General features: G+C 31.6%; 1 protein-coding gene and 1 long non-coding RNA gene across 2 annotated transcripts; both read right to left on the bottom strand.

Annotated features, from left to right (window-relative positions):
* Positions 1-412: 412 nt before the first annotated feature.
* LOC140054671 (uncharacterized) lies at positions 413-3,928 on the bottom strand. The gene is made up of 2 exons (XR_011846549.1): positions 1,984-3,928; positions 413-1,560 (listed from the first exon to the last, which is right to left on the bottom strand). It is a non-coding gene; the product is annotated as an uncharacterized lncRNA (long non-coding RNA).
* A 1,010-nt stretch (positions 3,929-4,938) lies between these two features.
* LOC140054613 (uncharacterized) lies at positions 4,939-26,455 on the bottom strand. Its single transcript, XM_072099670.1, has 8 exons — positions 26,305-26,455; positions 23,625-23,785; positions 18,968-19,144; positions 13,206-13,343; positions 9,172-9,364; positions 8,169-8,260; positions 6,482-6,589; positions 4,939-5,940 (listed from the first exon to the last, which is right to left on the bottom strand). The coding sequence occupies exons 1-8, from the start codon at positions 26,423-26,425 to the stop codon at positions 5,701-5,703; spliced, it is 1,230 nt and encodes a 409-aa protein (XP_071955771.1). The 5' UTR covers positions 26,426-26,455; the 3' UTR covers positions 4,939-5,700.
* Positions 26,456-27,433: the final 978 nt, after the last annotated feature.

The raw sequence follows: 27,433 nt of genomic DNA, 5'->3' as shown, positions 1-27,433 counted from the left end.
CAGCTTAGGCCTACAAAACTAAGCCTAACTAGGCTAGGCTAAAGACCATCCACGAGAGGTCATTCGCCTCGAGCTACTTACTGTAGGTAGTGCATTGTTTCTCTCTTTTATCATAATTTACCATAAAACGTACATTTAAGACAAGGAATGACCTGGTCTCTTTATTTTACAAAACGTCACAAATTGTAGGGAATCACACAATATTCGCATTGATCTTATGCCCTGTGTTGGTCTCAAGATTACCAGCTACGGCACTACTTTTCACTTGTACCTTTTGCAGTGTCCAGCAAACTGTAACCTCTTTTTCTGTTGTTTGATTCTCTTTGATCTCCATATAACTCAAACTGTAACAATGATCATAATATGCAAAAACTACCACAAATGATGAAAAGAAACACTTCAACATACAGTTTTATTTCAGTATAATTTATTACTTTTTAAAAGTATTTTCAAACGGCAAATAACAAATTAAACACAAAACAAATTTGAAAACTAGAAAGTTCTGACAATGTGCATCAAGTTGACTACAAGGGCTGGGCAATAGGTTGGCAAATGGTACCGATTCTTGGTGGTACTGTATCTGTACAGTATCGGGCATATTCTATGATACAGCATCTCATATCTTTCACATGTGATGCCTGTATCATAGGAATCGTCACCTAAAAACCCTCAACGTATGTGATGAACATGTTACACTGTATTATAGACTTTGCCTGATAACTGAACTGAACTAGGCAAGAGAAATGTAAAATAGGGGTAGGAAGAAGGACGTGTTTTGGGCGTGGCCATGGGTAGACTTATAATGGGTAAGAAAACCTGGGATGATATAATTATAATAGTACCAAAACTTAATTACAATATACAGTAAAAAAATTAAACAACCACCATTTTACAGAAAAGAAAATATTCTGTATATGCTCTTACTACCAATTTAAACAAAATTTTATATAAAGACCATTAGTGGTCAAAAAGGTCGGAGGTTCTTTTAAAGATTTTCCAATACAAGTTTAACCATATATTACTATAATAACAAATATGAAATTTCAATGCATTATGAAGAAATATATATTCATTTCTTCACGATGTTGTCATAAAATAATGTTTGCATCTTGTTGAGTATTGCTCAAGTATTACATTACAAACCACGCATCATAGCACCAAGTAGTGGTCATTAGTATTATCCATTCTAATTGTATTCTACAACACTATAAATCCCCAGGGCTGTATCAAAAGCCAACGTAATATTACATTCTCTTTCGTGCTATAGCTGGAATTCTAACATTAACGTTTACAATATTGGGTGAACAACCTTATTTTTATAAACCTCTATTTTCGTACACAATTCATGAAAAAATTAAATTTATAGTGGGACATCTCTATTCAGGGGACACCTTTATTCAGCGGGAAACCTCTATTCAAGGGACCCTCTATTCAAGGAACACAATTATTCAGGTGACACCTTTATTCAGGGGACATCTCTGTTCAAGGGACCCTCTATTCAAGGGACACATCTATTCAGGGGACATCTCTATTCAGTGAACACCTCTTTTCAGGGGGAACCTCTATTCAAGGGACCCTCTATTCAAGGGACACATCTATTCAAGGGACACATCTATTCAGGGGACACCTTTATTCAGGGGACATCTCTATTCAAGGGACCATCTATTCAAGGGACACATCTATTCAGGGGACACCTTTATTCAGGTGACATCTCTATTCAGTGGACATCTCTATTCAAGGGACCCTCTATTCAGGGGACATTTCTATTCAGGGGACACCTTTATTCAGCAGGAAACCTCTATTCAAGGGACACATCTATTCAGGGGACACATCTATTCAGGGGACACCTTTATTCAGCGGGAAACCTTTATTCAAGGGACCCTCTATTCAAGGGACACATCTATTCAGGGGACACCTTTATTCAGGGGACATCTCTATTCAGTGAACACCTCTTTTCAGGGGGAACCTCTATTCAAGGGGAACCTCTATTCAGGGGACATGCTTATGTGAAAGTAATAAGGGGAAATATATGTTTAACTATATCAATGCCTAGAGTAAAGGGAGACCCTTATTAAAAGAGCTCTTTGTTTGGTCCCGAATGTTGGGTTGGTCCCCTTAATAGAGGTTTTATTGTAGGTAATATGTCAGTAGAATCCCTACTTTGGGACACCTTTATTAAAGATATTTATTAATGAGGGGGGGGGGGGGGGAACTTCTTGTTGGGTTATAGAGGTTATTAATAAATGTTATCAATATAATCAAAGTTGCTCAAATGATTTGTAGATTTTAAAAATGTATGGTAATGAATAGAAAGTAGTATAAAAATACTCGGTGGACATTTTAACTACAAAAATCCTGCAATTTTAAAAGTTCCCCTTTACATTATACTAAGCATATTGGAATGATAATGTACCTAAACACAAAAAAATGGAATTTGTAAAAAAAAATGTGTAACTATGGCTGGGAGAATAAAATGCTTTACTGTGTTGTTAAAGTTACACTAAATGTATGTATGCAAAAAAAAAAATATAATATATATAAAGTGGTTTGCAATTCTAATAATAAATACCTGATCACATAGTGCAGTGATGCGTAATACAGGAAGGTTTTTAATACAAAGAAACACGAGTGTAGTAAATTGTATGTACTTGGAGTAAATGATAATGCCCTTGTACTGTTGTCTTTAGAGGCACTTAGACTATTTAAAATCAGTTGATGATACACTAGCATCTGTTTATATAGTACACAGGCAGATTAACTGTATTAACAGTTGCATATGGTTGTGTTTAAGACCTGGGGCAGGGGGAGGGGTTTTAGATTAGAGTAGAGATGTAGATGGCATATTGCTAGCATGAACACAGGCAGATCAAATGTAATATCAGTTGCATATGGTTGTGTTTAAGACCTGGGGCAGGGGGAGGGGTTTTAGATTAGAGTAGAGATGTAGATGGCATATTGCTAGCATGAACACAGGCAGATCAAATGTAATATCAGTTGCATATGGTTGTGTTTAAGACCTGGGGCAGGGGGAGGGGTTTTAGATTAGAGTAGAGATGTAGATGGCATATTGCTAGCATGAACACAGGCAGATCAAATGTAATATCAGTTGCATATGGTTGTGTTTAAGACCTGGGGCAGGGGGAGGGGTTTTAGATTAGAGTAGAGATGTAGATGGCATATTGCTAGCATGAACACAGGCAGATCAAATGTAATATCAGTTGCATATGTGTTCAAGACCTGGGGCAGGGGGAGGGGTGGTACTATGCTGGCAGACAAAATGTGTGGAAAATAATTTTGTTACAACTGGGATTCCAACGTATAATCTATAAATCCTTTATACGTTAACCAATTAGGCATTTCGTGTTAAGCGCACAATCTATGATAATCGTCCGATCAGACCATATGCTTGACGCAAAATACCCGACAGACATCACATGACTACTGGATGTCGTGACCTTGTATATATGGCTCCGGTCAAAGCCATTTCAAATTTTGTTTTCACTACTCTGCAGTGATCCAAATCGTCACAAAGGAGGCTATTTGACCTTTTGCAGTGGGTACTGTATACCAACTAAAACTTTACACTCTATGGATGGACGGCCAAATATTTGTCGTGTGTCAAGTGCTCAATTTCATTTTAAATTAATACATTTCTAAATGTAAATCTTCACATGCACAATTAACTATGAGTTAAATATATTAAGAACAATGCTATAACCCACATAAAGGCTGTACCATTGTAAAAAAAAAAGAAATTAAATACTATAATAACATAAGTATAAATATACACTGAACAATCTACAATTAAACCTAAATATACATAAAGCTATAGACTGTACAAATGAATAAAAACAATATCATATAATATTTTGAATATACTGTACATTTGCTATATTTGAATTAATACAAAATGTCTAAACTAATTATTTAGGAGATATATACAATAAAGATATAGTATGACTAGATAAGTATAAATATATTTATCATTAAATGATTTTAATAAAGTTTAACAAAATATGCCTCTACTATGGACACACACAAACTAGCTAATTAATTAAAGATGTATTGTCCCCCTGAAAAAAATAATTTTTGTTGAATATTCAATTTTAATGTAACATAATAGTTATCCACTTTGACCAAAAATTGGTTCGAAGAAAAATGTATTTACCTGAAAGCAAAAAATGGTCAAATTGGCTGCCAGCCAATGGATTTTTGGTTGGATTTAACCATTTATTTAAACTACAAAATAACATATTCAAAGTCTGATTTAATTAACCTTCATTTTTCATGTTTTTGGGCGACAATACATCTTTAAACTATATAATACTGAATACATGTATGTTTTTAACATACTTGCTAATAAGTAATATAAAAAAAACTCTCTAATGTGGCCAGGGTTTTACCCCACTAAAATAAAAAAAATCCCTCAACCTTAAACACAATACTGTGAATACTGTATAATTTACTGTACTTAGTGTTATTGTATTTTCATTAAAATGAAAACCTTAGGCCAACAAAAATCATCGCTTATCACAATAAATCAAATATAATATCCACAATATACCATACCCAAATATAATAATTAATAAACTAGTGCTAACAATATGATATGATTAAGACATTAGCTTTGTTTTTGTTAAAATGCATAAAGTTTCGGTGGGATTGTCTTGTTTGTTTAATATATTTTTGTTAACTAAAATGGGTTGTATATGTAACGTCCATAAAAATATTGCACTTATTAAATTAAGATTCTTTGCAACAACAAAATTGTAAAGACAATAAAAAAAAAAACTAAAATGTTATTACAATGAATTGTTTGTAAGGTTGTTTAAGCTTAAACAGAATACATTTAAAAAAAACGTATTATATTTAATATTAACAATAAAAAGAGTACTTTTTTCTTGTAAAACATAAATATTTAGTTATATATTTCCTGTATGAGTTGAATAATCTATATTTTAAGTAATTTTTCTACATATAATATGTCAGATGCTTATTATTAGAGGTAAAAATGTAAATATTCAGACTTATCAACAACACACCCGTTCACACACATGCACACACAAGCTGGCTTACTGTATGTAAAACCAGTGATTCCAATTCACCAAAGTGCATCCACTGAAAAAATACACACATTTACTGCAGTAACTAGATTTGTTACTGCAGTTAAACGTATGTACAGTAATTGCTTTGTTTTAATGTAGACGTTTTTTAATAGGCAGTCATTGAAATAAACAGTGTGTATGATTATCTCCAAAAACGCTTGTAAATAATTGCATAAACTTTTTTTTGCAAAAAAATGTAGTTACTGGAGTTACTGCAGTAGAATGACTACTATTGAGTTGTTCTAACTAAATCTACCTGTATTTTTTCCAAACTTTAAATTGAAAACATCACCAACAAATAATTGTATAAATATAACATGTCATTAATTCAGTGTACAGTATATCAAGGCCGTTTCACACTTACAACAATCACTGTACAAGTAGCATGCTGTTCCACGTGTATAAGGCCGATTCACACTAGTTAATTACACGATAATGTTGCTAAAACTATAGAAATTTGGAAGATTTTGAATAAAAACAAGTTTATTTATAGATAAATATCAAGACAAAATGATGGCTTTATATAGAAGCCGAAAATTTATAAACATGAAATGCATAAGTAATGATCGAACCATAACATTTGCCGGTTCAAGTACTACTCCTTTAAGTCTCTCAACTCCGCCATACAGAAAGCTATTCCCTTGCAGATATTCGTGTCCATGTCCATCGGAAACAGACACACTTCGTTCTCGGTTGAACACGCAGCTTTGAAGTTCTCCATGTACGCGCTACACTTGCGTGATTTCTTATTGTTTTGGGAATTTGTGCCGACAAAGATGAACCGATCTAGAAGCGTGTTCTCGTCTTGAATAAAGTTGATCACTTTATGATCAGACTGTAATAAATAAATGAAATTTATAGCATAATATTTCATAATACATACGGTAAATCTACAAAAGCACTTGTAAGTTATTAGGAACAATGTCAAAATTGTTCTACTGCGATAAATGAATTTTTTCACTACAACATGTATGATTAGTTATTAATGTAGAATAGAAGTTTTATGAGGCAGTCACTGCTATACACAGTGTGTATGATTACCAAAAAAACTTACTAATGAGTAAACAAAATGTAACTAGCAACTGCTGCAGTAACTGCAGTAAAATAATTTTGACATGGTTCTTAAAGCTCTGTCTACACTATCAAACTTTTTGCGACATTAAAATGTGATGTGCCCATATATGGACATAATGACGTCATATCACTACCATATTTTGACACATCATATATTTTTGTCAAACTATTTTTAATCCCAGTCACCGAAAAATCAAACCAGTTAAATTTTGCACCAAAAGCAGACCCCTCCCTAAGTGAATATAATTAGGCACAGAATGGGATGGGTTTAGTTTTTAAAGAAATCAACAATCGTAACTAACCTTGAGTTCGTCTTTAGTAAGTGATGTGTCTGAGACGTCGACAAGAAACGATTCGGCCGTAGCAGATGAGTTATCAATATGAGTGCACAGCGCTTTTAAAACATCCACCTACGAACAAAGTAATTAATCACAAAATTACATTATGGTATCAAATACAGCTTGGGGATATATACAAGCAGTCACCTGTAATAGGCTCACAAGTACAAATATATTGACATCGTAAAAACAAGACAATAATTTGCTTGCTTTTTTTGTGCAATTTATGTCATTTATTAAATTATATTTGTAAATAAAATGAGGCAACCATTGCATTAAACAAGTAAAATAAAATGGATTGCAAAAAATAATAATATCTGAGATCTAGCCTTGTAAATTAATGTACTATGAGGGTGAATTTGATCTCTGTTGAGTGTGCGTACAATCGCAAACTAGTGTTGTTCTACTAAAGAGTCACTATCCCTTTGGAATTAACCAGTGGTCGGATGTCGAGCATAATATTCTGGGTTTGAATCTTAGTTGAGGGTGGCTTATCATTCTCAGATTCCCTCACCTTCCTTGTTAAAATATGTATCAATTTTAAGTGTATCATCATCACTCACAGGGAAGTTTGTGCCTATTATATTATTAATCTACTTGTTAATTCACAATCATCATGGTACTAGAAGAATGCTTGAACCTAGAATTCTAAAGAAACAAGCAAGCCGGCAAATGACCAAGCCATTATGTCACTAAACAATGTTTGCTAATATTGTTTGTACTGAATTATTATTTTGAACTGCAGTGGAAACTAAGCCCATTATCTAGCTGTACAATCCACGTATCGTAGATAATTAACAATATAATTGCATTTGTAAGGTAAACTTGTTAAATGCCTCGAGGATTAAGCCAGTAATTTATCCACTACCTTATGATTTATTGTTGCTAAGGATCTCTCATTTTCATTTAACCTTTTGAAAGCAATGTAGGTAGTAAAGCCAATTCAAGCGATATTGCGATATTTTATGGTGACTGACTAAATGACATGGAAAGATATTGTTTTGTTATCATGTGTATTGGTCTGTTAAATGTTAAATGTGTTATTCTTGGTCCTCGAGGTTAAAGCTTGGTTCCCACTAGAACGTAACGCAACGACGTAAACGCAACGCAAGCGTTTTAACCAATGACAAGCGAAGTTATAGACAGTTAGCAATCACAAGCGAATAAGCCATCGCTTGTGATTGGTCAATTCACTTGTGTTGCGTTACGTCCTTGCGTTGCGTCGCTAGTGGGAACCACGCTTAACTGGACACTGAGGAAATTTAGATTAGCAGAGACCATGTAAAGAGACCAGCAAACAGATTTGAACCAATGCCCACATATACAGCACAGCAATGCCACTCTATGCAATATTAATTACAGTACATACATTGACAATTTAAACCATTTATTTTTTTTTTGTGGGAGATGGGGAAAGGGGGAGGGGTAGTTACACTTTGATAAAATAGTATTAAAATATTTTAGGGTAAAAAAAGAGTTAGGCTACCAATTGAGGCTAGGTAGGATAACTATAGTTTTACAGATAGTGTACAGTAACCCCATACCTCCCCACCAAGCACAACCACGTCTATGTACTTCATTTACATTACAGGATGCATAGGAAAATAAAGCACTAATTTTTAGTGTTTTGTTTCATTAAATGTTTGCTCACCACTGGTCCTAATGGTTTGTCGGTTAAATCCTTTAGTACAACCTTTTCCATGTGGTATCGATTTAAATCCAAATTACTGTGAGCATCAGGAGCTGCAAGATTAATCAATAATAATCAATAATGTCAATAATATTCAATAATACAAAAAATCAATAATAGTCAATACAACTAATCAATATCAGTAATCAGCAATAACCAATAATCAGCAATAACCAATAATCAACATTAATCAATACATCTTTCAATAATACAGGTATTAATAATCAGCAATTACCAATAATACAAATAATCAATACAACCAATCAATAAGATCAATAATCAACAATTACCAATAATCAATACAACTATCATTAATATCAATTACTAAATATTAATCAATAATACAAATTATAATCAATATTAATAGTGATAATCAATAAAATAAATATTAAATTACTGATTTTTATCGAGGTGTATTAAACAGGGATTGCAAAATAAATTGTCTATACAGTCCCAAGTATTGGGTAACATAGTCATATTATAGTTGTGAAATCCTGAATTAAACCTAGGACCACACTGACTGGACCTTGGCCAAGTATTTTAACCACATACAACTTAATTAATTGATAAATTTGTTTATTGTTAGTTTGCCTGTCTCTAAATCTCTTCACCAAACAACTTCCAACCTTTGGACCCTAAATCTAATAATGATCAACTCTACCAAATCCTGATATTGCAAAACTAGTCATTTTAAAACTGACAATATTGTCTTTCAGTGTCAAGCAAGGCAATCTAACAACAAGATGATGAGCTTCAGAGATCAAAGAGTGTACCTGTGGCTGCGACACGATCAGTTCCATTCCCCTTAACAGACGCCATGCGTCGCAGAGAATATGTACATAGTACAGTAATGTTGGTATTTGTCGCAGCCAGACGTAAGATCAAAGGACTGTTAGTTCCTATCTTGGCAAGGCGAGCTCAGTGTCCTGTTGTTAGATTTACCTTGCTGTAAGGTAGCACTTACAGAAACCAAATACAACCACGGTGTTGATTGTCCTTTTAGGAAGAAACTCCAACTTGTGTCCGAAGAAGTCAGTGACCTGGTGCCAGATAAGGTCCGAGACGCCACTGGACACGTCCACCGATGCCAAGCGACCCTCGTTACGGAAATAGTTCAGGAACCCCTGTACACTCTTCATGTATACTCCATGTCGTTTCTGAAAGCCGAAGAAATCAATTTGATTTGTTTTATCTAACTTAATATGGATTTTTTTTAAATTGTCATCGGATGCTTAAAGGGACCATGTCAAAATTATTCTACTGCAGTATCTACCGTTGGTTAAAGCTTAGTTTAAGCCATAAGCGCAACACGTGTGATTTGACTACCGTAATCATGACGCGATAAAAGAAATGATCCATCGCATCGCGATTGGTCAAACTACTTGTGTTTACCCTTTTGCAATGCGTTCTAGTGGAAATTTTTACTCTATAACCTCTGTTTGCAATTATTTAGATTTAAAATATATTATTGCAGTAAATAAAATGTAACAGTAACTGCAGTAGCATAATTTTGACATGATCCGTAAAAACAGAATCGCATTTGGTATATTCAATTGCAGATTTTTCTGTTGACGGTTGGTGGTTTTTCTGTTGAGTAATTATAGTTAAAACATAGTATTTAAACTGCCGACCTGAATTTGAATTTAAATAGACGACAAGAAGGCGTGTCAATGCATAAATATTTTATTCATAATCTTATTGTGCACACAGACTATATTTATTTTGCATTGTTAAAAAAAATTGTATTGATCCAAAAATCTATAACCCAACCAAATATAACTAGTATTTATTAATATTCAACTTATAGTTTTAATTATGTTACACAAAATAATTCTATAATTCTAGTTAAATTATTTGTAAATGAAATGATCAGAAAATATCGACTTCTCGATCTTTTATGAGCAATATGCAGAATGTGTTGTAGCTATACCGCATAATAAAGTATGATAACTTGGATACATGTCACACACACATAATATTAAAAAGATCATAAACCAGAGGTACATTTGTACAAGTGCATGTGTCATCAGTCGTAAAAAAAAAACTTACGATAGAATTAATGTAGTTTATGCGAAATCACAATTCAATACACAAAGAATTCTGATGATAAAAAATTTAAAAATCAATTTATTTTTAAAAAAGAAACTAAATATTTTATTATAATAATATTTATTTATTTGTTTAATATTTAAAGTTATTGACAAATTTAATAAAATGTGCTTTTAATTTAAATAGATAATATAATAATATTAGATGATGATTTACAATGTATTTATTATATTTGTGATAGAGTCCCAAGAGGCCTGGGTATAAAATGTGTGGAAAATTAAGGGTTGGGATTATACTTAACAATTGCCTTAAAAATTAACAAATTCTTGTAATTGCATCATAAATATAACTACTGTATCATCAATAATTATTAAAGTTAAAACCCAAAGACAAATTACTGAAAAAATGACAATACTTTGGGCCAGTGACTTGATCTCAATGGAGATAGAAATGAATTAGGCAAAAAGCTAAATCAAAACGATGAAGTAAAACAGCCAGAAAGAAATTGCAAAGCTTCCAAGACAACAACTAGTCCTTGAGGCTTCTTCAGTGCAAATAAATAATTAATAATTACGTCAAATGTAATGAAATGTATTTATCATTAATACAGTATACTTCAAGGATAGAATGATGTATTTATATAAAAATATACTTTGCATTTTAAAAGAAGTTTAATTAGCTTCACAATTAGCTCATTTAACCATTTAAATTTAAAATTAAATATTTTGATCATTATATTGAAGGATAGATTTACCTGTAACGTTATATACAGTACTTTGCATTTTAAAAGTAGTCAAATTAGCTTCTCGATTAGCTCATATTTAACCATTTAAATTTAAAATCAAATATTTTGATCATTACATACTTGAATGATAAAATGATGTATTTATATAAAAATATACTTTGCATTTAAAAAAAGTAGTCCAATTAGCTTAAAAAATATTTAACCATTTAAATTTGAAATGAAATATTTACAGTATAATTATACTTGAAGATAAAACAATGTATTTATATAAAAATATATGCATTTTAAAAGTAGCCCAATTGTAGCTTCTTGATTATAGCGCATATTTAAAACTTAAAATGAAATATTTTGATCATTATATTGAAGGATAGATTTAACATTGTATTTATATAAAAATATACTTATATTTAACTATTTAAATTTAAAATGAAATATTTTGATCATTATATTGAAGGATAGATTTAACGTTGTATTTATATAAAAATATATATATTTGCATTTTAAAAGTAGTGTAGTCCAATTAGCTTCTCGATTAGCTATATTTAACCATTTAAATTAAAATGAAATATTTTGATCATTATACAATATTGAAGGAGATTTAACAATGTACAGTATTATATAAAAATATACATTGCATTTTAAAAGTAGCCCAATTAGCTTCTTGATTAGCTCATATTTAACCATAAAATGTTTTCATCATTATATACCTTGAATGATAAAACGATGAATTGTTATGCTGTACTGCCGCATGATTACTTAACTACAGTGAGCTACCTATACACAGTTAAATTGAAAATGTTCAATATTCTTTAAATTGCCCACAAAGTTCAAACAAAGTAGGACTTGCTGCGAGTAGACATTTAGATTTCAGTTGATTAAATCTAAGATATATTTGCCGGAGAATACTCAAGATGAAACAAACAATTAGTCTTGATGAGGTTTTAAGTGTTTTATGAGTTGCGTCTCGTTATCCATCATTTAAATTTATTTCCAATTTTGATATCGGTATAACATTCCGATAATTTTCAGAAAGATTTTTCTATATTTTTCAAATAAAATTGCAGCAGAAAAAACCCTTCCTTTTGGATACCGTTATTTATAGGACACTCAGGGGACCGGGACACCATTTTGGGTGCCAAAAATGTCCTCTTAACAGGATTCTATTTACTGTAGCTGTATTCAGATTGTTTGTTATTCATACTGTACTGTAGGCTGGTGTATACATGAATAATGTATCTCAGATTTCATAAAATGAGACTTCAGTCAACCAACAAAAATGAAGGGATACATCCACGATTAACAACTTCAAAGCATTAATCTTGGTTCCCACTAGCGATGCAACATAACGCAAACCTAACCTAAGCAATGTAAGAAAATGCCCTTCCAATAATTGTGTTTGCCACCGCCTGTATGAAATCAAACCTGCGATGTTTGCAACACTGTTGCATCGTCGGTTCGCACTTGTGATTACACAATACAACCATTTGCGTCAACACATTGCTGCATTGCGTTCTAGTGGGAACCACGCTTTACTTGAGACATTAGCAAAATCATTGTATCAAATATGAACACTACAACCACATATAAATGTCCTGTTTTTGAACACCTAATGTACTGTACTAGACCTAACAAATTGTGTCCCTAAACAGTTCTACAGAACATGGGTTGGTTGTACAGTGCTGCAGCCATGAGAAATAAAGTGGTATGGTAATTGCAAAAAAGGGAATATCTCTCTCAGTCTCAGGGATGTCAAAGGTTTATGTGAAAAAGTGGTCAGGTCGAAACATTACCTACCATACTGGTGGCTTATGACCATGCAGTTTTTAAACATACCTGCCTCCCTCATTAGGGACTTCACGAAACATGACGGGAATAATTGAATGAATAATTTGCATGAGTTTTAACAAAGCGGGCGGAATTTTTTTTTTTTCTTTTGTGGTGTAATCTACCATATTTACTCGTTTCATCATAATTATTACAAATAAATATTAACATACTCTCTCGAGCGGAACTTAGCGTAACTAATAAAACGGCTATGTTGACTGTATATGATTTTACGCTCTAGCGAACACAGGGTATTATTTGCCTTCCACTACCCATCGTGTTTCGTAAGGTCCCTATTATTTTCATAGGAAAGCATCCCCTTAATAAATGTGTCACAAACGAATCTCAGTATCAGTACTACTAATACTATACAAACTTACTGCTAATCGTCCGGTGTCAACTTCATCACTTTTACCTCCTTCCTGCATTTGACTCGGATGTTTCGCACAATGCGCAGTCGCTTGTTTCATAACGGCTTTCTCTGGAATTGCCAAGTTCAGTGCAAAGATATTAGAATACTATGAACGAAAAAAACAAAACAAATTTAAATGTTAATGTTGTGCTTCAGCATGGGACCATGTCAAAATGATTCTACTACAGTTACTGCAGTAAGTACTTTGTTTACTCTTTAATTTGTTTACTCTTTAATTTGTTTACCCTTTAATTTGTTTACTCTTTAATTTGTTTACTCTTTAATTTGTTTATGCAATATATTTAGCAAGCGTTTTTTTTGGTACAATGTGTATGTTGAAACATAGGCCTACACATTGTTTATTGATATACTGACCAGCTCAGAAACTTCTACATCGAAACAAAATTAAATCATTATTGCAGTAAAAAATGTACAGTAGTTACTACAGTAATATAATTTTGACACGATCCCTAAATGAAATCTGTGGATAGCATTAATGACATACTGTACTATTAAATCAATAAAATCAAGGCGGCCATGATTAAAATGGTTTGCGTAATTGAAACATTGCAAATTCTTTTTTTTTTTACCATGGATATTAAATACAAAATTCATCACATTTGTCAAATTATTCATTGAAACTTTATCATCCTGGGACACAAATGGTTTAGGCCTTATAATAATAATAATCACCGCATTTCTAAAGCGCCCTTTTCATGAACAATTATGCTCAAATCAAAGGCGCTTTACATATAGTAGCAAACACGTATGGAAACATACTCCCATAATGCAGCTAGTAATCAGCGTAAAGTTGTGTCATGATCTAACCAGGTACCCATTTAATACACCTGGGTGGAGAGAGGCAAATGTAAGTGTAGTATCTTGCCTACGGATACAAGCAATGCGGCGAGAGTTGGATTCGATGATCTCACGATCAGTATAAATCCAATGTCCAACACACTGCACCACACGCCTTGATGAAATATGAAATGTTCTATTTTCACCTCATGAAATGATTTGTACCATTGCACTCATTTATAAACATCCATTATTTTTTATAACACAATCAGGACTATCTTAATGTGAACTGGTTTTAAAGTATTGCAATCATTAGGTTTATGTATTGTAAACCACGAAATAAGTACTGTACATGCATAATTATGCAGCATTTCTTGAAAAATAATTTTATAAATCATCATGACCTAAGTACAATAGTACTTGATGTTGGTTGACCTCAAGGACAATGATCCAAACAAAAATAAGATGTATCTATAAGGAAAACAAAATCAGAGAATTTAAAACATAATTAAAATCGGATTGCCTGCGGGTGTGACTAGGCCTCAATGAACTTGGTAAATCTTGTTATCAACGAAAATAAATCTACAGATAAAGAATAAACATGTTTTGCAAGACGATAATATAATACTATAAATTTTTTTCTTCATGTCCTGGTTCACACTAAGCTTTCCTCTTAAAACAATTGATACAGTATAACCCGGTGTTCACTTTGAAATTTATAAACCTAAACATTTTTATCAGTATTGTTCACAAAGATTTTCTCTTAATACAATTGATATAACCGGGATGTTCACATTGAAATTTATAAACATGTACATTTTTATCAGTATTGTTCACACTAAAGCTTTCAATACACTGTAGTACTAATATTCACTAACACTAGCTTTTATAAATTATTATAGAATATAAATAGAGCCAGGTTCACACTGAATTTTATAACTGTACATCTTTTATACTTCTGTTCACATTGAACATTATAAGTTATTCTGTGTCCTTAATATCTATATTCTTGGTTCACACTGAGAGATGTTTTATTGTACTTCTTTGTACAGTATACAAGTTCAATATCTAGCCTATTTCACACTGAATTTTATAACTGTACTATCCTTTATACTTGTGTTCACATTGAACTTTATAAGTAAATTCTTTACATTCTTATCTATATTCCTGGTTCATACTGAGATACATATTTTATTTATACTTTCTACGTAACATTCCGGTTCACACCAAGTTTCATAATTGGTAAATCTTTAAGCAACAACGTGGTACAGCTTGAAAGATGGCGTCGTTTAATTCTGTATACCGATTTTTCATTGCTTAACAAGACGGTGTCCTCTTGCGTTCCGGGAAAAGTTTGAATGATTTTAACAAACAAACAAAAATTTTATAATTAATTAACTAATTAATTAAGTTATAGTAGTTAATTTTAATTAATAGTTATTATTAACTGGTTTCAAACCATGTTTATACCATAATATAGAACATTGTGTATTAATTATTATTATTAATTCTAATTAATAAATAAGCTCGTTAATTTTCACAATCTCTACAAGGATAAACAGTTAAAAAACACTTAAAAATAAACGCAAGTCATATTTCCTAATAAAGTCATCCTATTGAATAAATACTTTACAACTCATTAAAAATTAATGATACAAAAAATGTCCTAATTAATCCGGATAGTTCATGGTGATGCATAATTAAAAGGCATTTTAATTGGTACATTGAGCTACAATAGGCTACCTCCTTCTACAACCTTCATCACTGTGTCCATAAATGAACAAAATAACTAGCCCTTGTATTCATTATATTGCAATATTTTAAACTCGTGGGATATTTTTTACTGCGTGGGTAGGCTATCAACATAGTATTAATGTGTCTACACTCTTGATGTCTATAATAACCCTAATTAGATCATTATTTTTACCGTTACAGACAGACGCAAATTAAATTCAAAAAATATTTGATACTTTTTACATTTCTAGACAATTGAGAATTCATATTATCAGTATCCTATATTTTTGCCTTTTTCTTGCGTATTCGCTTTTTAATGGATTGTTTCCGTGTAATTTGAACTTAGCAGTAATAGCTTTTGCCGATTACAAGATCACGTAAAGTAGGTAGTGAGATGTTATTTTATCGCCCAATTGTTTGTAATAATTATTCTCAGATATCTTATTAATAGACTTTCCAGATTACCTGCTGCACGCGCCGTATCTACCCGCGCTACCACACGGGGTGTTATTATTATTTGAATTCCATGCCTAACAGATCTCGAAGTTAGTTTTCATAGTACAGTATTTATTTAAACTTAAAAGATGTATAATGAAAAATGAAGATTAAATTAATCAGACTTTAAATAGGTTATTTTGTAGTTTTAAGAAAGTTAATCACTTTCAAAGAAAAAAAAACCAAATTATTATTTCATTAAAAAATCAAAAGAAACAGTTAATTTTAACCAAAAACCATTGTCTGCCGCCAGACAATTTGATCATTTTTTGCTTTAAATTACAGTTTTTCAGGTAAATTAATTTTCTTTTTTAATCCAATTTTTCGTCAAAGTGGATAACTATTTATTAGGTGACATTAAAATGGCAACAAAAAATTGTAAAAAAAAATTGTTTAGGGGGACAATATGTCTTTAAATTATTAAACAATCCATGTTTTTTTCATAGGTGTACAGTATGTTGTATTTTATGACTTCATCTACTCATGGATCTGTCTATTATCATCTAATCGCACATCATTAACGCTTTCAAATTCACGGTAATGCCAGCACAAAATAAATCCCAAAGAGATATTTGATAGCTAAGACATGCTTGTGGCTTAATAAAGTAAAAATAGTATTAAAAAGAGTAAACAAGTATGAAATCAATTTCCGTAAAAGGTGTATTGTCCCCCAAAAACATGAAAAAATGTAATAGGCCATTTTGCAAAAAAAAACAAAAAAAAAAATTATTTTATTTATAAAGACGAAACAGTTAATTTTAACCAAAAACTCATTGTCTGATAGACAATTTTGCATTACATTTTTGTCAGGTAAATAATTTTTAAAAAATTTTAAAATTTAAGTTTTGGTCAAAGTGAATAACTATGTGACAATAAAATGACATATTCAACAACAAATTAAAAAAATATATATTTTTCAGGGAGACAATATATCTTTAAATATTAATTTTTTGACTTTTGTTTTATTTAAGTTCATTGGTCTTTCTAATAAAATGTATAAATGTTGATCATTGAACAAGAGCTAAGTTGTGATTGTGTGTTTGTATATTTGGTGGAAAACACCCGGGCCACTTTTTCATTTTTTATTCTAGTCCAGAGTTAAATCCTTTTAGATAAAATGTATAAGCGCTTGTGATCATTGAGCAAAAGCTATGTTGTGTGTCATACTGCAAAACGTTTTGCCGTATGTTTTCAATTTTTAAAGACATGCCTCAATCTTCGGCAGGTGCTTGGCTCTAACTGTATTGTTATAAACAACACCATTGTAACCGAATATAATCCCATGCTCTATTAGTATAAGCCCTCCTACTTAATTTATAATGCTATGGAAAGACATTAGTCAACTCTTTTACTTAAAGATGTATTGTCCCTCTAAAACAGAAAAAATGAAGATTAATTATAAAATCAGATTTTGAATATGTTATTTTGTAGTTTTAATAAAGTTAATCACTTCAATAGAAAAAACGAAACGAAAAAAATCATGTTTTCATTTATAAACTGACAAAATAAATGTTAAAATTCAACCAAAAATCCATTGGCTGGCAGTCAACGTGACCATTTTTTGCTTTAAATTAAATGACATTTTTTCAGTTTCATATGTTACATGGAATATAAAAAAAAAATTTTTTTAAGAATTATGTTTTCAGGGGGACAATACAAATGCAATCCAGTTATAAGTACCACCCCACCCCCCCCCCCACCCCCGCCCCCCAACATCATTTTTCATACCCTGCCTATTGGGACGATCTACACTCACTACTATACGGTAATTACTAATGTGCATACCGTTGGTTACATTACATTATCTAATTCCCCAGCGATCATCATCGTTTAATAGATAGTATCAAACGATAATAATTATTTACACAATGAAAAGATAGCATATTCAGTATACAGTCACATACTGCTACACTCTGTCAAGATTAAGCATAAGTATTACAATCACGCTGGCTAATTTGATATATTTTGTTGTACAGTAGCTATTTCAATATCAGGCCTGTCACTGCTCTGTGTGTACTGTGCATGTATTCTCATTAGCATATAAATTACTTATTTAGAAAATAACTATTTATATGCACTGTGCATTACCACTGGCTAAGAAATAAATAGCAGATTTTAATTTCCTCGGAAAATGTTTTCCCGGCAACAAAATTATTTGCCAATGTCACTTACAGAACTTATGATGATATCAACAGTGACAAATATAGTAAAACCCCTATTACGGGGACATTCTTAGGACCAAAAAAAGGTGTCCCCTATAGGATGTAACCTGAATATGGGGGTTGGCTATAATGTTGAAACATATATTTTCTCTTTTGTTTTAAAGTATTTTAAATAATCCCTTTATAGGGTGTCCCATGAATAGCTGTAATGTTATTTAAATACAAGAAGTTAACTGTCAAAATACTGGACATGGGCTGACCCAAATTTCTTTTAGTGCTTAATTAAAGCTCTGTCTACACTATCAAACAAGCTTGACAAGAAAAGTGTCATGTGCCCAAATATGGTAGTGATATGAGATCATCATGTCCATATCACATTTTTTTGTCACATAATGTTTAAAAGTGTAGACAGAGCTTTAAATTCTAGTTTTGGGAAAGTCTGGTTTCAACCAAGAGATTGTTTAATATAAAAGCAATTAAATAATGAAACAACATTTACAATTGGTAATATTATTAAATTAACCCGCTTCAAAAAACCTACCTTTTTCAGAAACTGACCCATTTCGTAAGAGGGGTCCTCACGGATGAACTTGTCGCATCGTAGCATATAACGTAGATTTGGTACAAAATCAATTATAAATAGACCGTCTGGATCTTTTTCAAACTCTCTCTCTAGTAATTCAAGAACCCATTCCAATGTTAAACAATTTGAATTCTCCTGCAATGAAAAATTGTGTAATCCTAATTAAGGGCAATACCACTGTCTTGAAGGGGACTTTTCGGGTTATGTTCTCCCAAAGGGGATAAGGCCTATGTCGGTTTATCCAGGTAAGCTAGACATGTAATTTAGACTAAGGAACATGTCAACATTATTGTAACAGTTACGGCATGACTATATTTTATTTAATCATATTCATAAACCTTTTTATTCAATCACTTAGCAAGAAATAAATTTTAAATAAATATTAATTTTCTGAAGAAACATCAAAAGTCAGAAAAATATGATTAGATTTAATTATTAATCAAGAGAATATAACTGTACACAAAACAATAAAAAAATGTGTAATCCTAATTTAGGGAGCATGTCAAAATTACTGCAACAATTACTGCAAACCTATATTTTTTATTCATAAACCTTTTTATTAAATTTTTAGGAAGAAAAAAATATTTATTTTCTGAAGAAAAATATGATCAGATTTTAATAATAAATCAAGAGAATATAAATCTACACAAAATAAATACGCTTGTGAAGAAAAAAACTTGAAGGAAAAAAACTAACAAAACAACTTGGCGCCACAGACAATAGCCGACCAATCGGTGTGATATTCCTGAACTCAGAAATGAGCACTTGATATTTAAAATTCCATTAGTAAATCCAAGACAAACGCAATTTTCAATTGAAATGGTTTTTAGATTAATACTATTGTCTATAAAACATCCAATTAAAGAACGATTGAAAACGTATAGCACGGGAATACTTAAAACTTAGAGTACATTAGACTTAGCGGTAACCGTTAAATACTGTAAGCTTGTTTCTTCTTGTATGATTTCTTCGGTTTAATACTCTGACATTTTACAGTTACACGACTTTCTGTCGGCTCTTGTTTAACTTGAAATTTATAAAGAATTAAATAAAAAATGCACGTTTAAAATTTATTTTTAATAAAATACAAGAAATGTTTCTGATACACAGTCGAAAGATAATACAAATTAATTTTCATTTCATTAAAGATGTATTGTCCCCCAAAAATATGAAAAATGAAAATTAATTAAATCAGACTTTGAATATATTATTTTGTAGTTTGAATAAAGTTAATCACTTCCATAGAAAAAAAAATGAAAAAAAAATTATGTTTTCACTTATAAAATGACAAAATAAATGGTTAAATTCAACCAAAATTCATTGGCTGGCAGCCAATTTGACCATTTTTTGCTTTAAATCATGTTTTTTTTTCAAGTAAATACATTTTTCTTTCGATTCAATTTTTGGTCAAAGTGGATAAATAACTATTATGTTAAATTAATATGGAATATTCAACAAAAAATTGTGTAAGAATTATTTTTTTAGGGGGACAATACATCTTTAATAAAAAGAATTTTATTTCATTGAAAATTTGAAAGTTTCTTTAAATTGTTTCTTTATGACACCCCTATTATAATAGGGCATACAGTACCTCTATTAAGGGGACATGTTCCCATGAAACAAAATAGTTGGAAATATACAGTATGTTTTAACTCTATGTCCTACAGCATTCAGGGAACTGAGGGTGTCCCCTTTAAATTTTTTAAAGGGTTCTAGGGATAATAAGAATTCCTATTAAAACTGCATTTAGCTAGAATGTTCTCACTATTGTTACAGTGGAATAACATTTTTATTTGCTGAGATAAATAAAAATACTGTCTACACTAAAAACGAAGATGAAATTTGCTTTATTTTAGAACTGGTGAACGGTCGTGATTCATTTTTCGGCAATTGTAAATTCTTTAGCCAAATTTTCTTTTGTGGTTTATGGAAAACTTTACCCAGAGCCTGGCTGACAAATGTTTTCTTAATGGAAATTTATTTTTGGCAGTTTTGTAAAAGATATCTTTTGTCCTCTGACTAATCGCCATTTAAAAATGCAAATGGCTAGCGTACTGTAGACTGTACAATTGAATTGAAAATAACATTTTTTTTTTTAATATTCTGTCAATATATTTCTATTTTGAAGGCAGCGGCAAGTCAATTGCATTCAATAAATTATGATTATTATATCATATCACAGAAATATGATAGCTTTTTGTATCCTATAATTTATCACCGAACAATAACAATAAATAAATATTAAGATAGCTTTATGTTAAATAGTAAGTACAGTGTTATTGCATATTATAATTAGAATTCCACATCTGACAATTTCTGATAAAATTGTGCATAATATTGTTTTAAAATTCTGAAATAAATTAAATATTTATTAAATATTTGTTGTAATTTGAATATTTATGAGACATGATGTTATTTTGACTTTATTACAAGAGGTTGAATAAACAAATGATAAATAATAATTTCAAAAATATTAAATTAGTATACTATTAATAATATCTTAAATTAATACAGTACTATTACTACTACAGTACTACTACTACTACTACTACTACTAGTGTTTGATATTATTATCCATGCAATTAGGTCTTAAAAAGTTAAAATGCCGGAATATCATTGATTAAAAAAATATTATATTTATTGGAATATTAGTGTTGACATGATTTTCAAACATCATAAGAAAAGAAAATAAAGCAAGATATAATAATTAATAATAATAAAAGGATGATAACAGAAGAAAGAAAAACAATGGCAATATTTTAAAAAATAGACTACTCCAGTCTGGTTGATTTTGAACTTCTCACCAAGATGAAAGGGCGAGCCATGCAAACACAGCAACGTACGTATATCTCATATTAAAATACGAGTGAAAACATTCTTTAGAAAAATCTGTTATTAAGTATTATTATTTGCTTAAATTAAGCTGTATTTAATTGTTGTATGTACAGTACTTGTAACGTACTGAATTTGTTACCAATTTCTGAAATTTATTATGAAATTTGTCTGTTCACTCCTCAAACCGCCTTGCATTTTAGGCATTTCAAACCTACGCCATACTTGGTTGTAACAATGTGTACTGTTAAAGTCAATAAACATTAATAGTACAGAATATGGATTGTGAAGCTGATAAAATGTTGATTATAACTTTGAGGCAAGCTACAACTGGGATATCGCGTTAAAACCAAAGTGCTACTAGCGTAATGAAAACACTCGATTTCCATCTAATAAAGGTTTACTGTTTCATGTTTTACTGCTTATATTGGTTTGACTGAGAAACACGAACACAAATTATCATATGCCAACTAAATATCTGGATCATATTTCTAAGTAAATGAACTCAACTGTTCAGCTTATCATCTTTTTCATTTCCTGAGCCTCTGAAATAAACAGAGTAGGTATTACCAGGGAAGAGTTAACTCTTCCCTGGTATTACCGTCTCGGTTATAAGCCCATCCACTTACAATTTGAGGGTGGCATTATTTTAAGCCCATCCTTTACAACACAACAAATGTCAAACAAATTTGAACGGTGGGGTTTAAATATAACATAATGGTTTGGCTATAAATGATGCAATTTATTTAAGTAAATCATGGTTGGAATTTGACCTCTCACCTTAAAAGGTCAGAGTTGAAAAATACTTGATTTTTTGTCAGTGCCAGAAATAGGCCCAAAAAATACCATTCTTCAATAGAGGTTTCACATTACAATAAAATGACTATGGTGGCCATGTTTGATGATGAGCTTGTCTTTTCGGTGCTTGCACATTGCTCATCTCATAGATGACAGGCCCTACTTTACTCAAAGGTAAATCATAGAAGATACTACTATAGATTGCAATTACTTTCTTCAAGACAATCAACTCAGAGAGAATTGACACTCTGGCAATATTCCAGGATATTTTCAATTAAGGTAGAGAATGCTTGAAGATGTAGAAATTTATGACCAACATTGGCATTTACTGAAGAGTAGAAATGGGTTTACATTTCACAAGATCCTCGTAGGATGGTGAATTTGACATTATGATATTTCAGGATGAATAATTGCACATATCTTCCTTCATAATCATTCGAAAGAAATTTTTAAGAAAATATTTAATTTCTGAGCCTGTGAACATTGCAGATGAAAAAAGAGGCAAAAAATATTTCTAGAGTCCATTTTTATTTATAAATATATTTCATTCATGGCAAATATTAAGTTATCTTGCATTTTTATTGTAAAAACATTTTTAATAAAAAAAAAATTTTAAACTGTATCTTTTAAATACTTAAATTAAAGGCCACAAAACATGTTTTTAAATGATAAATAAATTATTGAATATTACAATTTATTTTTTTCATTGGAACTTTGTCAATGAAAGTTTAGGGAAAATGTGAATACGAGACACCCATTTATCCCCTCCCCTGATTTTTATAAAGAAGATACTATACTACTGTATAGCATTTTTACTATCAAATAGATATTAGGAAAAAAAATATACAGAGATTTAACAATACCCGGATGTGAGATTCAGACAATCCCATGTCAATATAAACTCTACTCAAAGAGACGCAATATTTATTCATTAAGACGATTGCGTTCCATCATTGAGATAATTGAATGGTGTGACGATACTTACCGACAGTAATTTCGCCATTTCTCTTGTGTTGCCGACAGCGATTGGACTCTGTATTTTCTTGGGAAGCTCTCTTGCAATCATGTCTTCGACTATTAATGACCTGAATCCATACATGTGCACAAGGTCATCCACAATGCGACCCTTCTTTGATCCAGGCCCACCTACAGTAGTCAATTAGCAAAGAAATTAACTTTTAGTTATTTACGTAAAAACCAACAGTGGTGTTGGTGCCGCTTACCTGGATAAACTGACAATATTATATCTATTCTCCTCGAAGAACGAGATACAGTATAAAACTCGAAAAGTAAAATTTTTTTTTATTGAATCTAACATTTAGTTTAACATACTGGTATAGGATTGGCAATATCAAATTTTGTCCATTGTAAATTAACAATCTCTTCCTAACAAGTCTTTGGGTATAGATGTTTTTATTGCTAAAAATACCCTAATTAATGGAACAATTTGTTGGTCTCATAGGTGTCCCTATCCAGGGTACATCCCCATTAAGAGGACACTTAAGTCCAAGGGTGTCCCTTTAATAGAGGTTTCTAATGTACAGTAAAACTACTATCTAGGGGAACACCCCCTTATGGCAATACTGTCCTATGAAATGAACAAGGGCCATTAAAACACTACAGCCAACACCCATCTAGGGGACTACTACTACTATAATAATAATAATAATAATAATAATGTTTGGTTTCCACTAGAGACACAACAAAACGACGTAACGCAACGTAAAGGATTTGACCAATCACAAGCGATGGATTTATTTGATGGTCGCTTGTCATTGGTCAACTGGTTTGCATTGCGTCTACATGCTTGGCTTGCGTCCTAGTGGGAACCAAGCTCTAAGAGGACACTTGAGTCCCAAAGGTGTCCCCATAGGAGTTCCACTCTACAGTAGCACTGGGGAACTGTAATGTTTAAACACATAGCCAATTCAGGGTACTGTTCATCCCTAAAGAGAACACTTTGTTCTGTCCCAAAGGTATCCCTTTAATAGGGGTTGTCTGTATAAGAATTTATAACATCAATTCTAAATTGCAATGATCTTCCTCTCCACATGAAACATTCAAATCATGATAATTTCTGACTATCCATACTGCTTATTTATATCATAATTATTGCTATCATCTCAGTCACTGAAATTGGTATGATGAATTAGCTTGATCAAGATGAATGCTCCCTGAGGCATTGCATGGATGATGTTGTCACACGTACACACGATGTATTTGCAGCTTAAAACATACATACACACTACAATGTCTAAAGGCTATATAATGATAAAGCCATATTGAGTTCCTTTATTAGAAATACCAGTGTGTCTGATGCTATAATATTATGATTAAGGCTAAATGTCAAACTGATTCAATATTATTAAAATAAACATAAGAACATGTGTACAATTATGTTGTCAGTGCTATGTCCACCATTTAATCAGGGACTATTTTCGCCAGTGTACAATATACACTACAAGACAACCAACCTCTATTCAGTAGAAACCCTGGCTACATACTGCATTATTGTGACATTTATTGAGTCCCAAAGGTGTCTCCTGAACAGAGTTTCTACCATAGTAAAATAACTTTAACACAATTTTAGATTACTGTAGTATAAAGCACTATACACAATAGTCATGTACTGATTTTCAATTGCATAAATATTGATTCTTAAGCAAGGTAAATTTGTAATAGGCTATTAAATTGTCTGATTATTTATTGATTTTTTAGTCAGAGATTTATTGTTATTCCTTCATGGTTTGAGCACAAGTTCACGTTGGCAGGCAATCTTTTCAATCAGTATGTAAAATTATTCAGCAATATTTTCGCCTTCATACTGTAGCAGGTTCAATCTGTGTACGTTTATATGCAACTGACATATCTGTGAATTTACTAATAACTGCAATCTGTTGTATTGTATAAGAGTAGAATTTTGCATATTTTCTATAAATAAATACTAGGCCTATGTATTTAATGTTATAAAGAATTATTCATTTATGGCTTCTTCACAATTATCTGTTAACAGTATTATTTCATGGAATTTATTTAAATTCATAAGCATAGAAAAATTCTAAACCACCAATTAGTGATATACTGAAAATTAATTCATTTATGATGAAATCTGTGAGTGTGAGATTGAGAAAAGCACTCCAATCAAGATTCAAACTTTAAACTTCTACTTGGTTAATTGAATTATTTATAAATATAAATGAAATTAATCTCATTCAATACAATAGACCTAGGGCCTAGGCCTAGGCCTAGATATATACAGTATGAATTTCATTATTAAATAACAAATATTTATTATTAGGCCTAGGCCTAGGCCCTAATTAGTAATAATAATATAATTTATAATCATAATTAGGAAAGAAATCTTTTTATTTATGATGGCAAATATAATTAATTAGTAATTTCACCAAATAAATATTAATATCCTTGTTTGTAGTCGAGTACAACTATATAGTCCTAACAAGTTTGGTCTTATTAACTCTAAAAATGAGAAGAAGAGATGATGAACTGACAGTGACAGGGCTAAAACAACCCACAAAAGTTATAACCATACAGAACCATCCAAGGGCGACGAAAGTGCATTTGTACGTTGTCGTCGTACCGCCAACCGTCCGGGTAGTCACTCACGGTCCCACTCAATCACAGATTTATTACGTCATTTTTCTTACCGAATACGAACACAATTCCCGTTTTCTTGACATTGCTGCCAACCTCAATTTCAACAAGGGGTCTTCTGTTAGTGATTCCCCCATCTTCACTGCTTTCTTCCTTACTATTTCCACATCCCATGTTTAGTAATCCAAATCTGCGTTCCTCCTTTTCATTATGTTCAAAGCAGTGTGGAAAATGGATTAGTTGCTATGTGAGCGTTATGCCTTATAGGGGGCGCTAACAACAGTCGGCGATATCAAAGAAACGTAACCTTCCAGTTTCCAAAAAAAAGTTTTGTTTTTTTATCCCAATGTTCTCTACATCTCTAAAATCTTGTGTGTCACAGTTGCTTATGTATCCATTAGGTTTAGTCTTTACTCTTTTTTTGCGATAGTATGGATACGAATAAAGTTAAAGTTAACGTTTTACGTGCTCGTGCAAAAGCTCCCCGGTCCCTGGCGAGGTCCCTACCCGAGATCGATCTTTGGTTCTTACCCTAGTTATGGGCACCGACTGGTATACACATATTTTCGACATGAGGCCTAATATCATCAAAGGGAATTGAGTAGGCCAAAAAATATTACGTACTACTAATACAAACTATACTTAGAAGCCTATATATTAATTTAATATATAGGCTTCTAATACCAAAGTGCCTTTGCTAAGCGATAAAGTTCATCTACCGGCAACAATTAAAAAGTTAGTTCCCTACCGGCCACGTTCCATCCTCCGTGATGATTGGTCAATACTTTGGAAAGACCCGGCGCGGAATGATTGTTTAAATGGGTAAAAAAGCACGTGTGCTATTTTATCCATGATTACACTGATGTTATTAATTATTGTCGAGTTATGCTATGGACCCCTTCGACTAGTGTATACCATAGTCAGAAATTAATTTGTATGTGATTTTGGACACATTTTAAATTATTTTAACTTTATTAAAAAATTGATACATTTTTGGGTTTGTTTTTTTTTCAATCAAATTCATTTCAATGTTTTTGGCTTTATTGAGAAATTGTATAGAACTAGGAACCGTTCATATTGCCTTCGATAGTGATGTTTTAATTTCCTGAGTCTAATAATCTACCGTCATGATCAATAAGACCGAAAATATTTGTATGGCAACCATTCTTACTGATCATGAAG

The sequence above is a fragment of the Antedon mediterranea genome, chromosome 7 (genome assembly GCF_964355755.1).
Source record: "Antedon mediterranea chromosome 7, ecAntMedi1.1, whole genome shotgun sequence".
NCBI lineage: Eukaryota > Metazoa > Echinodermata > Crinoidea > Comatulida > Antedonidae > Antedon > Antedon mediterranea.
The sequence above is the reverse complement of the archived record's forward strand: the minus strand, read 5'-3'. Positions and strand labels throughout refer to the sequence as shown.